The sequence below is a fragment of the Vitis riparia genome, chromosome 16 (assembly GCF_004353265.1).
Source record: "Vitis riparia cultivar Riparia Gloire de Montpellier isolate 1030 chromosome 16, EGFV_Vit.rip_1.0, whole genome shotgun sequence".
NCBI classification, from domain to species: Eukaryota; Viridiplantae; Streptophyta; class Magnoliopsida; order Vitales; family Vitaceae; genus Vitis; species Vitis riparia.
In genome coordinates this window covers 17659604-17674544 of record NC_048446.1, presented here as the reverse complement: position 1 = coordinate 17674544, position 14941 = coordinate 17659604, and the positions used below count along the sequence as shown (strand labels likewise).

The window sequence follows — 14941 nt, the reverse complement described above, 5'->3', positions numbered from 1 at the left end:
TCCTTTTTTTTTTTTCTTTCTTTTTTCTTTACAATTTTTTTATTGGACTAAAAAAGTAAGAATAATTAGTTATGTATGATTGAAATTGATCCTTAAGCTAGACCATATTACCTAATAAATAGATAAAGCATATAATGTTTTACTTTGCACTAAAAAACAATTGTATCCAAACAAATAATTTAATTTGTGATATATAAGACTTGGCCTTTAATTTGTGACTACAATTTTAGAAAATTAAACTTAATTCTTTGTCGTCCTTTTCCTACAAAGCAAGTGGCTTTGCCTTTAGAAATGTCCCATTTGGGTCCCAACATCGAAGACAATATTAATTAATGTTGAAAACCGAAGATGATTGGTTATATAAACTATCTCACAATGCTTGACATTCAACTTCAATAACTTTACAATCAATCAAAATATGATATCCTATATCGCATCGAGAAATAAGTTTATGATATTATATATATATGAACTTTTTCTTAATCATGTAAACATATTTTAAAGTTGTAAGATTTCATTAAACCTAGAGCATATAATTTCTGCATGAGAGGGAATAAGTCATTACACAAAAAATCAAAAAATTAATTAACATATATGATTATATATATAATCATAGTTAAAAGCTTCTTTCTAGCCCACAATAGTTTTCCAATGGCAAAGGAATCATGTCCTCAAAAGGCTAGATAAACCTCCCTTTAGTGCTAAAAAAATTTATTTAGTGGTTATTTAAAATGTCATATTTGACCAATACCGATGACAATGACGACGATGTCGATGATGATGGATATTTTAACCCAAAGAGAAGAAAATAAAGAGATAATTTGTTATAATAATTATTTGCTATTTGAAAAGAATGAAAAGCCCATTGGTTTTGGGCCTTGGTGCAAACAAGGTTGTCTTCCAATCGGCTTGTTTCAATTTAAGTTCAAAATTAACTCCATTGAGGCCATAACATTTCATTAGTGGAGCCGCTGGGCCAAGTCCAGTGGAAGGTTCATAGGCTTATGGGAGGACATGAGCATGAATAGCTTGGGCCACGCTGGGATCATGTGGTATTTGAATTGGGTCAGGCCCGATATGGAGTTTGATGCCATAAGCCAGCCTTGTACTAGTATCCGACAACAAAGTTAATTCTGGTAGCCCACTAAGGGCTGACTCAAGGCCCACAATAACATTTATGCCGAACCACATAAGCCCAAGTCCGCTTAACATGAAATACGCGTAATAAAAATAGGAATTAATTACGTATTAAAAATATTAAACTTTATTTGTTTTTGAATAAAATATTATTAATATTATTATTATTTTTTAACAAAAAGATTTAATTATATTTTTTTATGAAGATGTTGATATCCATAGTTTTATAATACATCGTAAAATAGTTTTATTATTATAAAAAATAATCTATGATTTTTTTTATAATATTAGTATTCATATTTTATTAAAAAAAATTTATTTTTTACTTTATTTATAAATAAAAAATATTTTTATTTTCAATAAGACTTGAATTAAATTTAATATATTATATAAATTTAACTTACAATTTTATTTTATTTTTTGTAAAATCAAAATAAAATGTATTTTTAAAAACAACTCATTCAAGCCGGTTTTTTTAAATGTTAAAAAAAAAATTAATTTTAAAATACAAGGATAAGAAAACTCGGTGAAATGGGTCATTCTTGTTTTCCATGAAATAGTGGGTGGCTGTTTTGATGGGAGTGCCAAGGTGTCGACATAGAAGCATGGAACATTGTAAGGCAGTTGATGGATCCATAAATGATAGAAATAATGGTAGTCATTTAAACTTGACTTACTTTCCATGAAAAACAGGTATTCAAGGCTTGTTGGAGAATGTTTTCAAAATATTTATTTAATAATGTTTTTCTTAAATAAAAATTTGTTTAGAACATAAAATATTCTCTAACCTATTTTCTATATTTTAAAAAATAACTTTTATTTGTATTACTTTATTTTTTGTTCATTTTTTATATTTAAATAATTATTTTTTAAAATATTCCTCAAACAAATCATCGAAAATAATTAAAAACAATTATTATATATTTTACACCTTATCAATTTCCACCGACAAGCCTTTAAGAAATATTAGAAAAAAGTGTTTGAATGATTCTTTAAGTGATGATAGTTTGTTGTCTTCAATGAAAAAATGGTTGTCATTGCTTTCATAAGACATAAGTGTAGGAGGGTGTGAACACAAACATTAAAACATTGTGGGGTAGTTGATGTAAAGGCTTACCTAATTCCAAGGAAAAACATGCACAAAGAAGTTTTCCACAAAATTTACAAAAGAAAAATAACATCCGTACCAATTAGAAGGACTAAACAACAAAAAGCGAGTTTTTACAAAATAATTATTAGGATGAACCATTTGGAAAAGTGTCAAGTAGAAACATTAAATATTATAAGGTAGTTAATGTCGGTAACAAAGATATGATTGAAAAGCTAGACCAATTCCTTTGGTAATTTCTTATTTGCCATGGAGAAATGGGCATAAAAAAAATTTCCAAAAAAAATTATGGGTTAGATAATGTCCAAAAAATGCCAATTAGAAAAACTAAACACTAGAAATTTATGACCAATAACTTTTTCTTTTTTTGTGAGGAAATTGGTGCAATTATTTTCAAAAGAATTATTGGGAATTAAGAATCGTTTGGGAAGGTGTCAGCATTGAAAAACATTGTGGGGTTGTTGATGTATCTAACAAAGATTGAAGGGTAGATTGTTTGACCAATTCCTTTAATGGTTTCTTTGTCATGGAAAAATAGGCTCTGAAAACCGGATGTTATTGGTTTCAAAAGAATTAATTGGAATAACATAAAAATATATACCGATCGTGACCATCAATGAAGAAATGAGAAAAAAGTTTAGAGCATTTGTTTTAAATGATGGAAAAATGTGTCTTCGACGATTGAAAAGTTAGCTTGGAAGTTGATGTGACTAACAATAATTGAAAGGTAGAATGCTTGACCAACTTCTTTAATGGTTTCTTTTTGCCATGGAAAAACAAGCACTAAAATATGGATGTTATTGTTTTCAAAAGAATTGATTTTAATGACATAAAAATATATATCAATGGTGACGATCAATATAGAAATGAGAAAAAAGTTAAAAGCATTTGTATAATTAAATGATGGAGAAACACATCTTCGACAACCAAAAAGCTAGACTTGAAAGTTGATGTATCTAACAAGGATTGAAGAGTAGAATATATGACTAATTCCTTTAATGACTTCTTTTTGCAATGGAAAACAAGCATTGAAAAATGGATTTTATTGTTTTCAAAAAAAATTAATTGGAATGACATAAAAATATGTACCGATGGTGATGGTCAATGTAGAAATGAGAAAAAAGTTAAAAGCATTTGTCTTATATGATGGAGAAACACGTCTTCAACGACCCAAAAGCTAGCTCGGAAGTTGATGTATCTAACAAGGATTGAAGGGTAGAATGCTTGACCAATTTCTTTAATGGTTTCTTTTAGCCATAGAAAAACAAGCACTAAAAAATGGATGTTATTGTTTTCAAAAGAATTAATTAGGCTTGTGACATAAAAATATATACTAATGGTGACAGTCGATGTAGAAATGAGAAAAAAGTTAAGAGCATTTGTCTTAAATGACGGAGAAACGCATTTTCGACAATCAAAAACCTAGACTTGGAAGTTGATGTATCTAACAAGGATTGGAGGGTAGAATGCTTGACCAATTCCTTTAATGGTTTCTTTTTACCATGGAAAAATAGACACTAAAAATTGGATGTTATTGGTTTCAAAATAATTAATTGGAATAATATAAAAATATATACCGAAGATGACCATTAATGAAGAAATGAGAAAAAAGTTTAGAGCATTTGTTTTAAATGATGGAAAAACGCATCTTCGAATATTGAAAAGCTATCTTAGAAGTTGATGTATCTAACAAGGATTGAGAATGGTAGATTGTTTGACCAACTTCTTTAATGGTTTCTTTTTGTCCCTGGAAAAACAAGCACTAAAATATGGATGTTATTGTTTTTTTAAAAAAAATGATTTTAACGACAAAAATATATATCAATGGTCACGATCAATGTAGAAATGAGAAAAAAGTTAAAAGCATTTGTCTAATTAAATGATCGAGAAACGCGTCTTCGACAACCAAAAAGCTAGACTTGGAAATTGATGTATCTAACAAGGATTGAAGGATAAAATGCTTGACTAATTCCTTTAATGATTTCTTTTTGCCATGGAAAAGCAAGCACTGAAAAATTGATGTTATTGTTTTCAAAAAAATTAATTTGAATGACACAAAAATATATATTGATGGTGATGGTCAATGTGGAAATGAGAAAAAAGTTAAAAGCATTTGTCTTAAATGATGGAGAAACGTGTCTTTGATCAACAACCAAAAAGCTAGCTTGGAAGTTGATATATCTAAAAAGGATTGAAGGGTAGAATGCTTGACCAATTCCTTTAATGGTTTTTTTTTGCCATGGAAAAACAAACACTAAAAAATGGATGTTATTGTTTTCAAAAGAATTAATTGGCATTTTCGACAATCAAAAAGCTAGACTTGGAAGTTGATGTATCTAACAAGGATTGAAGGGTAGAATGCTTGACCAATTCCTTTAATGGTTTCTTTTTGCCATGGAAAAATAGACACTAAAAATTGGATGTTATTGGTTTCAAAATAATTAATTGGAATAATATAAAAATATATACTGATGATGAACATTAATGAAGAAATGAGAAAAAAGTTTAGAGCATTGGTTTTAAATGATGGAAAAACGCGTCTTCCACAACTGAAAAGCTATCTTCGAAGTTGATGTATCTAACAAGGATTGAAGGGTAGAATGCTTGACCAACTCCTTTAATGGTTTCTTTTTGTCTTGGAAAAACAAGCACTAAAATATGGATGTTATTGTTTTCAAAAGAATTGATTTTAACGACAAAAATATGTATCAATGGTCACAGTCAATGTAGAAATGAGAAAAAAGTTGAAAGCATTTGTCTAATTAAATGATGAAGGAACGCGTCTTCGACGACCAAAAACAAACACTAAAAAATGGATGTTATTGTTTTCAAAAGAATTAATTGGGTTGGTGACATAAAAATATACACTGATGGTGACGGTTAATGTAGAAATGAGAAAAAAGTTAAGAGCATTTGTCTCAAATGATGGAAATGCATCTTCGACGACCAAAAAGCTAGACTTGGAAGTTGATGTATCTAGCAAGGATTGAAGGGTAAAATGTTTGACCAATTCCTTTAATGATTTCTTTTTGCCATGGAAAAACAAGCACTGAAAAATTGATATTATTGTTTTCAAAATAATTAATTTGAATGACACAAAAATATATGTTGATGGTGGTGGTCAATGTGGAAATTAGAAAAAAGTTAAAAGTATTTGTCTTAAATGATAGAGAAACGTGTCTTCAACAACCAAAAAGCTAGCTTGGAAGTTGATATATCTAACAAGGATTGAAAGGTAGAATGCTTGACCAATTACTTTAATGGTTTTTTATTATTTTATTTTTATTTATTTATTTTTTTTGCCATGGAAAAACAAACACTAAAAAATGGATGCTATTGTTTTCAAAAGAATTAATTGGGTTGGTGACATAAAAATATATACCGATGGTGATGGTCAATGTAGAAATGAGAAAAAAGTCAAGAGAATTTGTCTCAAATGATGGAAATTCGTCTTCGATAACCAAAAAGCTAGACTTGGAAGTTGATGTATCTAACAAGGATTGAAGGGTAAAATGCTTGACCAATTCCTTTAATGGTTTCTTTTTACCATGAAAAAATAGGCACCAAAAATTGGATGTTATTGGTTTCAAAAGAATTAATTGGAATAACATAAAAATATATACGGACGGTAACTATCAATGAAGAAATGAGAAAAAAGTTTAGAGCATTTGTTTTAAATTATGGAAAAACGCGTCTTAAATGACTGAAAAGCTAGTTTTGAAGTTGATGTATCTAACAAGGATTGAATGGTAGAATGCTTGACCAACTCCTTTAATGATTTCTTTTTGTCTTAGAAAAACAAGCACTAAAATATGGATGTTATTGTTTTCAAAAGAATTGATTTTAACGACAAAAATATATATTAATGGTCACGGTCAATGTAGAAATGAGAAAAAAGTTAAGAGCATTTCTCTAATTAAATGATGGAGAAACACGTCTTCGACAACCAAAAAGCTAGACTTGGAAATTGATGTATCTAACAAGGATTGAAGGGTAGAATGCTTGACCAATTCCTTTAATGGTCTCTTTTTACCAAAAAATATATTTAATTGGATTGTTCTTTTAGAATGAGAATAAAAATAAAAAATTCATTGTTATGGAAGTTAAATCTTACTCTTGTGAGAATTTTGATTCTTAAATTCTATATCATAATATGATTCACTTGCTTTCCTAACTTATTTACATTCCTAGTTACCAAAAACACACTTTCTTTTACATGATAATAACCCCCTCTGGAGTAGTTTATTAGCTTCACAGCCCACTTTTTGAAGAACAAAAATCCTCAAAACTGCTTATATTTTGAATAATATTTAGGAAAACTTCTTAGACCTAACTTGTTGCCAAATATCACAGAGTTTATTGTCATTAAACACAAAGGTTACATTGATAAACTATTACAACATGATTACTAAGTAACTTACATGCTCATAAAACACTAAAATAGAAACACAACCAAATATCTTTTTACTCTATTTCTGAGATGATTGCCAACTCTTGTTGATGCATGTTTAGACTTGTTCTTGTTGGGCCCATGGAAGTAAATGGGTTTGGAGGCATACTTAAATTGTTTCCTTCTCCTTCTAACATTTGAATAATAAATTTCATGGAAGGACGGTTCGTTGGGCACCATTGAATACACCAAAGTCCCACAATTAATAGTTTCTTTGCTATTTCACCATCATTTTCTTCCTCAATTGGAATGTGCAACTCTTCCCTTTTATCCAGACGATTATAAACCCATTCTGGAAAATATACTTGGCTAGTGTTCTTTACCGCAGTGTCTATATTCTTCCTTCCTCCTACCATTTCAATCAATAACATTCCAAAACTATAAACATCTGACTTGTAGGAAACATTGCCAAAATTCCTAGATATCATTTCTGGTGCAATATAACCCATGGTCCCCCTAATTACACTCATAGAAACTGCACTTTGCTCCTTAGAACACAATTTGGCTAGACCAAAATCAGATATCTTTGGATTAAAATTATGATCTAGCAAAATATTGTGAGGTTTGATGTCGAAATGGAGGATTCTTTGATCACATCCTTGGTGAAGATACTCAATTCCTTTGGCTATGCCTATAGCAATATCTCGAAGCTTTTCCCAACCAAGTGAATGGTTTGAAAATATGAATTTCTCTAGGGACTCATTTGGTAAGAACTCATAGATAAGAGCTCTTCGACACCCATCAGAACAGAAGCCAATCAAACGAACAACATTGATATGGTGGATTCTACCTATTGTTCCCACTTCATTAATGAACTCCTCACCATTTCCATTAGAATTATTCAACATCTTCACGGCAACAAGAATTTCATTAGAAAGCTTTCCTTTATAGATAGTTCCATAACCTCCTTCACCTAATTTTTCCTTGAACCCATCTGTAATCCTCTTAATATCATTATAAGAGTATCTTGAGGGCTTGAGGGCTCTGTAATCTTCCAAGAACTTTATAACCTTTATTTTGTGTTGTCTTTTCGATTCATTTGAGCTATAAACTCGGTAGAGTGCAAAGACAAGTGTCACAAGAAAAAGGGAACCAAGGCTTTCACCTGCATATGGAAAAAAAAAAAAAAAAAGGTCAAGATTGATTTTCTTTTTAGTGATTGAAGGAAAAGCAACCAAGTTACTGAAAATTACCTATAACAATTTTATTTTTTTTTGTTGCACCTGTAAAAGGAAATGAAATTATTAGTTTGTTAGGATTATTAAATAAACAAAAATCACTACATTGTATATGTATACTGCATCTTGATTTTCAGCCTTGGCTCTAATTTGTGACCCTTATGCCTTTCTAGTTTCATTTTTGAGGTCAATTAATTTTAGTTGTGCCAGGGTCTTTGACAAAGAACTTTTCCTAGGCTTGAAGTACTAAAATTGCCACCAGATCATTAATCCCCATTTTGTCACATATATAGTTGTCTTGGGTGGACAGTCTTCATCAATTGATCACATTGGTTTAATCTATTTTGTGGCAGAAAAATATAAAAGCTAAACCCTATATTAATATACATCCAAACCAACAATTTGCAGCAATTACTCATATAGGAGGAAGTTGTTCTTCTTGGTTAAAAGGGAAAATGAATCCAAATTCACAGATTGCAGCCATTTTTAATGAGGAACAATAAAATTCTAAGTACATATTTAGAAAAGAATAATGTGACAATGCAATTTAATAGATATCATTTGCATTAAAGATAAAAAGTTGAACACACATACATCATTCCATGACTCTGCATCAATTTCCTAACAAATTTGTTTTCACTTTCTTTACAATTGTATTGAAGTGTCTTCACATACAAAAGCATGATATGTTGGGGTATTATATCAAATATGATATATTATATTACACTTATATTTAATTTAAAAGAATAAAATATAAAATGAAAAACATATTTATGATTGAAATATGCAAAATTTATAAATAAAATATTATATCATATTATATTATTAAATGAAGAAGATAGATTTTTATATATTATATTAAGTAATACATATATTTGTATTATTTTATGATATATATATATATTATATATATATATATATATATATATATTAGTCCTTTCTTTAATTATAAATTAAAATTTTTTAATCACAATTACTTGTGTTATAAAATGAATAATATAGAAAATTGATAAGAAGCATAAAATACTAATTTAATAGACATGTACCTGACATTCCTCGATTTGAGATTATTATACCATGGATAGGGAATTAAGGAATATAAAAAGTGGTGAAATGATATATCCTATTACTTATCCTATACAACCAAATATGGAATATAACATATTATTCAATGTCTTATACTGTGTCATATTATATTTGAACGATCAAACTTAGAGTTCATTTGGTAATATTTTTAAAAGTCACTTCTAGTCTACAAAGTATTTTTGAAAAAAAAAATCACGGATTTGGTAAAATTTAAAAAACTAAAAAAAATCATGTTTAATGTTTTCTGTTAAGTTATTATCTTAAAAATACTGTTAGAGAAAACACTGTACTAAAAGCATTTTGAAGAAAAACATTACCAATTTCGCACTTTTAGGAAATATTTGATTTTTTTAACTTAATTCTAAATATAAGCTAAGATTAAATAGTATTTAATCGTGTTAAGTATTAAGTTTGTTTTTTTAATATTTTATTTCTATTAAGTTTTAAATAGTAAAACAAAATCATGTTTACTTTAGTTATTATGATTTAATTTTAGTATTTAGAAGAAGATGTAAAATATTTTAGTTATTTTTATTCAGTCAAAAAATTTTAAAAATAAATAATAAATCAACCAAAAGATAAAAACAAATGATGTAAAGTCTCAAAGCAAGTTATATGTTAAAAAAACAAACACCACATTTAACAAAACTACTTTTGATTTGAGATAGTATATCAACGGTTAATTTCCAGTGGGGCTGCATGTCTTACCTTCTGCTTCGCAGTGTGGCAACTTGGTCCATGTCAGCTGAGTAGCATTTTCCTGTGAGTTAATAACGTCATAAGGAGCTCCTGCGACGTTGTACATCTTGCTGCAAGATGGTAGGTACGCGTCACTGGGGTTGGCCAATGAAGGAACAGCATAAACTTGGAAGCCAGGCCCTCCAAGGCAAGAGATGGGTAACATCCAGTATCCATCAGAATATGTAGTACTGTTTCTTGAAGGGCATTTGAAGAAGGTGAGGGGCTCTGAGTAATCATCCAAGAACTGGAAGGGAGAGGAAGCTAAATGGAGATTACGAAGCTGCCTTGGGAAGCAATTATCAGGGTCCTGAACAAGGATTTCCTGAGATGTGTAATTTATGTCCTTCACCAAGAGGTTTACTGAGTCTGGCAGCTCTAGAATTGTCTGATTCCTCTCTCTGCAGGAGAGCTCAAATAAAGAGCAGCCACAGTGGTCTGGGTACTGGTGGCCTTAAGCCGGAATGGGAAATGGATGGGGGGGCCCTGGAGGCTGCAATTCTGTGACACCATGCACTCATCTTGGCTCACTCCAGTATCTGCAAAACTACTAATTATTACAGTCAAGCAGCAACACAGATAGAGGAATACCATTTTCAAGGAAATGCTCATCTGATAGTCTCCTCTGCAGTACTGCAAGCTACTGATGAGCCCCTCAATGGACATTAGATTTGGAATTTTTGCAAAGGAGTGAGGAACAAGCTCTACTCTTTCTTTTGCATCTTCTTAATAAATGGAGCGTTTTATTTATTTATTTTAATCTCTGACACAAAACTATTCAATACTTAGGTACTAGGAGTCAAAGTTTGTGATCTTGCGGATTGGAAAGATTGTATGACTACAGAAAGTAATAAGGAAAGAAGAAAAAATAATAAGAATTTTTTTTAAAGAAAATCAAACATAATTAAAATTTATTAAAAATTTATATATTTTAAAATTATTTAATTTTACATAAAATAAATAAATAAGTTAAATGAGTTTGAAGTAGTTTAGTGAAATAATTTATTGATTTTAAATCTTTTTTTTATTTTTTTTATTTTCCCTCTTAATTTTCTTTTTTGTTACTTTTTTTTTTCAGCAAACAAACTCTAAATCCAGTGAAACTTATAATGTTAGACTCATTAAAAAGATAAGTAACTTTACACCAAAAGAATTAAAAATATTATCTTGTTTTTAGTAAAAATATTACAATAACATCTAGGAAGGTGTCAATTAAAAATATTAGGTGGGGTTTTTGGGGCAATGTCCACCGGCGAGACTTTAAGAAATATTCAAAAAATAGCTTGAGTGATTCTTTATTCAGGATTTTTTTTTTTCAATGAAAAATGGTTGTTATTGTTTTCATAAGACTTAAGAGTAGGAAGGTGTAACATAGAAATGTCAAAACAAAACATTGTGGGGTAGTTGATGCATCCAACAAGGATAGAGATGAGGGTAGAAAGGCTTGCCTAATTCTTAGGTGGTTGTCATTACTAATTTTCCATGGAAAAAGATGCACCAAAATTTTTTCCACAAGATATGCCAAAGAGGAATAACGTCTATGGTGTATCAATGAGAAGGACCAAACAATGAAAAGTGAGTTTTTGCAAAAGAATTATTGGGAATTAAGGATCTTCCAAGAAGGTGTATGTTTGACCAATTCCTTTCATGGTTTTTTTTTTTGTCATAGAAAAATAAGCACTTAAAAATGGATGTTACTGAAAAAAAGGTTTGGATGTCCATATTGGTTTAAAACATTTGTCTTAAATGATGGGATAACATTGTTGTCTTTGATGACCAAAAAAACAACTTACAAGACATAACTCAAGATATTTGGCTAGAGTTTTGGCAATTGTGTATTTTTTATTGAAAAAATAAATTTCAAATCAATCAAACACTTGATATATGCAATCAACTAATTTTTTAAATACTTAAAACTCAACAAAATTGATTCAATTATTACTAAGTCATGAAACTAGAAATTGATCTAATTAATATTAAAAATTCACATACCAAATTTATTATGAATGAGTTAGCTAGTTTCTTCTTTACACGTAACTTTACGTTTTATTCATTTCTAAAATAATTTGAAATTCAAAATGGATCAAATTAGTACTAAAGTTCATTATGAATATGTTTGCTATTTTTTTTTCTTTACGCATCACTAATTTTGTGATTTCACTAGGCAAACAAATTTCAAATCCAGCAAACAATTTTCAAATCCAACAAAATTTACGACATTGGATTCATTAAAAAGTTTAGTAATTTTTAAAAACAATTTGAAACTCGAATAGTAAAAAATTAATATAAGAAATTATAAACAAAAATTAGTCTATAATAACACTTTTATTTCTCCTCTACATATAACTATATTTTTATGAATTTTCTTACTATAAAAATAGACTTCAAATAAAGAAAGATTTAATTTATCGGATTTGTTGATGAATTTAATAATTTTTAAACTACTAAAAATTAATAAACCAAAACTAATATATGATATGTTGGACTTTACTCTTGTTCTTATGTGCACAACTATGCTTTTTAAATTTTCTTATTAAGTAAATATATTCTAAACAAGTGAAACTAGTTATTTTAAATTCTTTAATGAATCTTTAATTACTAGGGATTATTTGGATTTTAAAAATTGGCTCAATTAATTGTAAAGTAAAAAAGGTGTCAATGTATAAACATTCGGTAGTTGATGTCTATAACAAGGATATACATATTCCTTCTATGGTTTCTTATTTTCATTGAAAAACAGGTACCAAAAAATTTTACACAATTTATGGGCCGGGGATAATGTCCAAATATACCAATTAAAAAAACTAAACACTAGGGATCTATGACTAATAATCTTTGTTTTTAATGAGAAGATGGGTGCAACTATATTTAAAAGCATTATTGGGAAGGATAGCCTAGAAAGGTATCCACGTTGAAATTTCAAACATTGTGGACTCTTTGCAGGTGTCAACTTTCAACATTCAATGTAGTGGGGGTAGTTGATGTTGTCAACAAGGAGTGAAATAAGGGTTTTAAATCTTGGTAGTTGATGAGTAATGTCTTATTTAAATTTTCTTTCTCATTTTCTTTTAATAAATTAAGTATAACATAATTTTCTTTCTCGTTCTCTCTACCAACCACTAGAAAAAATATCTAGATATAATATTTCTTAATTACAGATATTTTTTAGAATTTTCTTTTAATTTCTTTAAAAAAAATTATTAGATAAATAAATTCCAAAATAAATAAACACTTGATATACACGATTTATTCATTTCTAAATAATTTGAAATTCAAAATAGATCAAATTAGTACTAAAGTTCATTATGAATATGTTTGCTATTTTTTTTTCTTTACGCATCACTAATTTTGTGATTTCACTAGGCAAACAAATTTCAAATCCAGCAAACAATTTTCAAATCCAACAAAATTTTCGACATTGGATTCATTAAAAAGTTTAGTAATTTTTAAAAACAATTTGAAACTCGAATAATAACCCAATAATATAAGAAATTATAAACAAAAATTAGTCTATAATAACACTTTTATTTCTCCTCTACATATAACTATATTTTTATGAATTTTCTTACTATAAAAATAGACTTCAAATAAAGAAAGATTTAATTTATCGGATTTGTTGATGAATTTAATAATTTTTAAACTACTAAAAATTAATAAACCAAAACTAATATATGATATGTTGGACTTTACTCTTGTTCTTATGTGCACAACTATGCTTTTTAAATTTTCTTATTAAGTAAATATATTCTAAACAAGTGAAACTTGTTATTTTAAATTCTTTAATGAATCTTTAATTATTAGGGATTATTTGGATTTTAAAAATTGGCTCAATTAATTGTAAAGTAAAAAGGTGTCAATGTATAAACATTCGGTAGTTGATGTCTATAACAAGGATATACATATTCCTTCTATGGTTTCTTATTTTCATTCAAAAAAAAGGTACCAAAAAATTTTACACAATTTATGGGGCCGGGGATAATGTCCAAATATACCAATTAAAAAAACTAAACACTAGGGATCTATGACTAATAATCTTTGTTTTTCATGAGAAGATGGGTGCAACTATATTTAAAAGCATTATTGGGAAGGATAGCCTAGAAAGGTATCCACGTTGAATTTCAAACATTGTGGACTCTTTGCAGGTGTCAACTTTCAACATTCAATGTGTAGTGGGGTAGTTGATGTTGTCAACAAGGAGTGAAATAAGGGTTTTAAATCTTGGTAGTTGATGAGTAATGTCTTATTTAAATTTTCTTTCTCATTTCTTTTAATAATTAAGTATAACATAATTTTCTTCTCATTCTCTCTACCAACCACTAGAAAAAATATCTAGATATAATATTTCTTAATTACAATATTTTTTAGAATTTTCTTTTAATTTCTTTAAAAAAATTATTAGATAAATAAATTCCAAAATAAATAAACACTTGATATACACGATTTATTCATTTCTAAAATAATTTGAAATTCAAAATAGATCAAATTAGTACTAAAGTTCATTATGAATATGTTTGCTATTTTTTTTTCTTTACGCATCACTAATTTTGTGATTTCACTAGGCAAACAAATTTCAAATCCAGCAAACAATTTTCAAATCCAACAAAATTTTCGACATTGGATTCATTAAAAAGTTTAGTAATTTTTAAAAACAATTTGAAACTCGAATAATAACCCAATTAATATAAGAAATTATAAACAAAAATTAGTCTATAATAACACTTTTATTTCTCCTCTACATATAACTATATTTTTATGAATTTTCTTACTATAAAAATAGACTTCAAATAAAGAAAGATTTAATTTATCGGATTTGTTGATGAATTTAATAATTTTTAAACTACTAAAAATTAATAAACCAAAACTAATATATGATATGTTGGACTTTACTCTTGTTCTTATGTGCACAACTATGCTTTTTAAATTTTCTTATTAAGTAAATATATTCTAAACAAGTGAAACTTTATTTTAAATTCTTTAATGAATCTTTAATTATTAGGGATTATTTGGATTTTAAAAATTGGCTCAATTAATTGTAAAGTAAAAAAGGTGTCAGTGTATAAACATTCGGTAGTTGATGTCTATAACAAGGATATACATATTCCTTCTATGGTTTCTTATTTTCATTGAAAAACAGGTACCAAAAAATTTTACACAATTTATGGGCCGGGGATAATGTCCAAATATACCAATTAAAAAAACTAAACACTAGGGATCTATGACTAATAATCTTTGTTTTTCATGAGA

General features: G+C 28.2%; 1 protein-coding gene across 2 annotated transcripts; it reads right to left on the bottom strand.

Annotated features, from left to right (window-relative positions):
• Positions 1-6579: 6579 nt before the first annotated feature.
• On the bottom strand, positions 6580-10424 carry LOC117933701 (rust resistance kinase Lr10-like). 2 transcript variants are annotated; one of them, XM_034855193.1, is made up of 3 exons: positions 9668-10424; positions 7889-7918; positions 6580-7800 (listed from the first exon to the last, which is right to left on the bottom strand). In XM_034855193.1, the coding sequence occupies exons 1-3, from the start codon at positions 9861-9863 to the stop codon at positions 6710-6712; spliced, it is 1317 nt and encodes a 438-aa protein (XP_034711084.1). In that variant the 5' UTR covers positions 9864-10424; the 3' UTR covers positions 6580-6709. The 2 variants fall into 2 exon arrangements, with proteins under 2 accessions (XP_034711084.1, XP_034711085.1); XM_034855194.1 differs by lacking the exon at positions 7889-7918.
• Positions 10425-14941: the final 4517 nt, after the last annotated feature.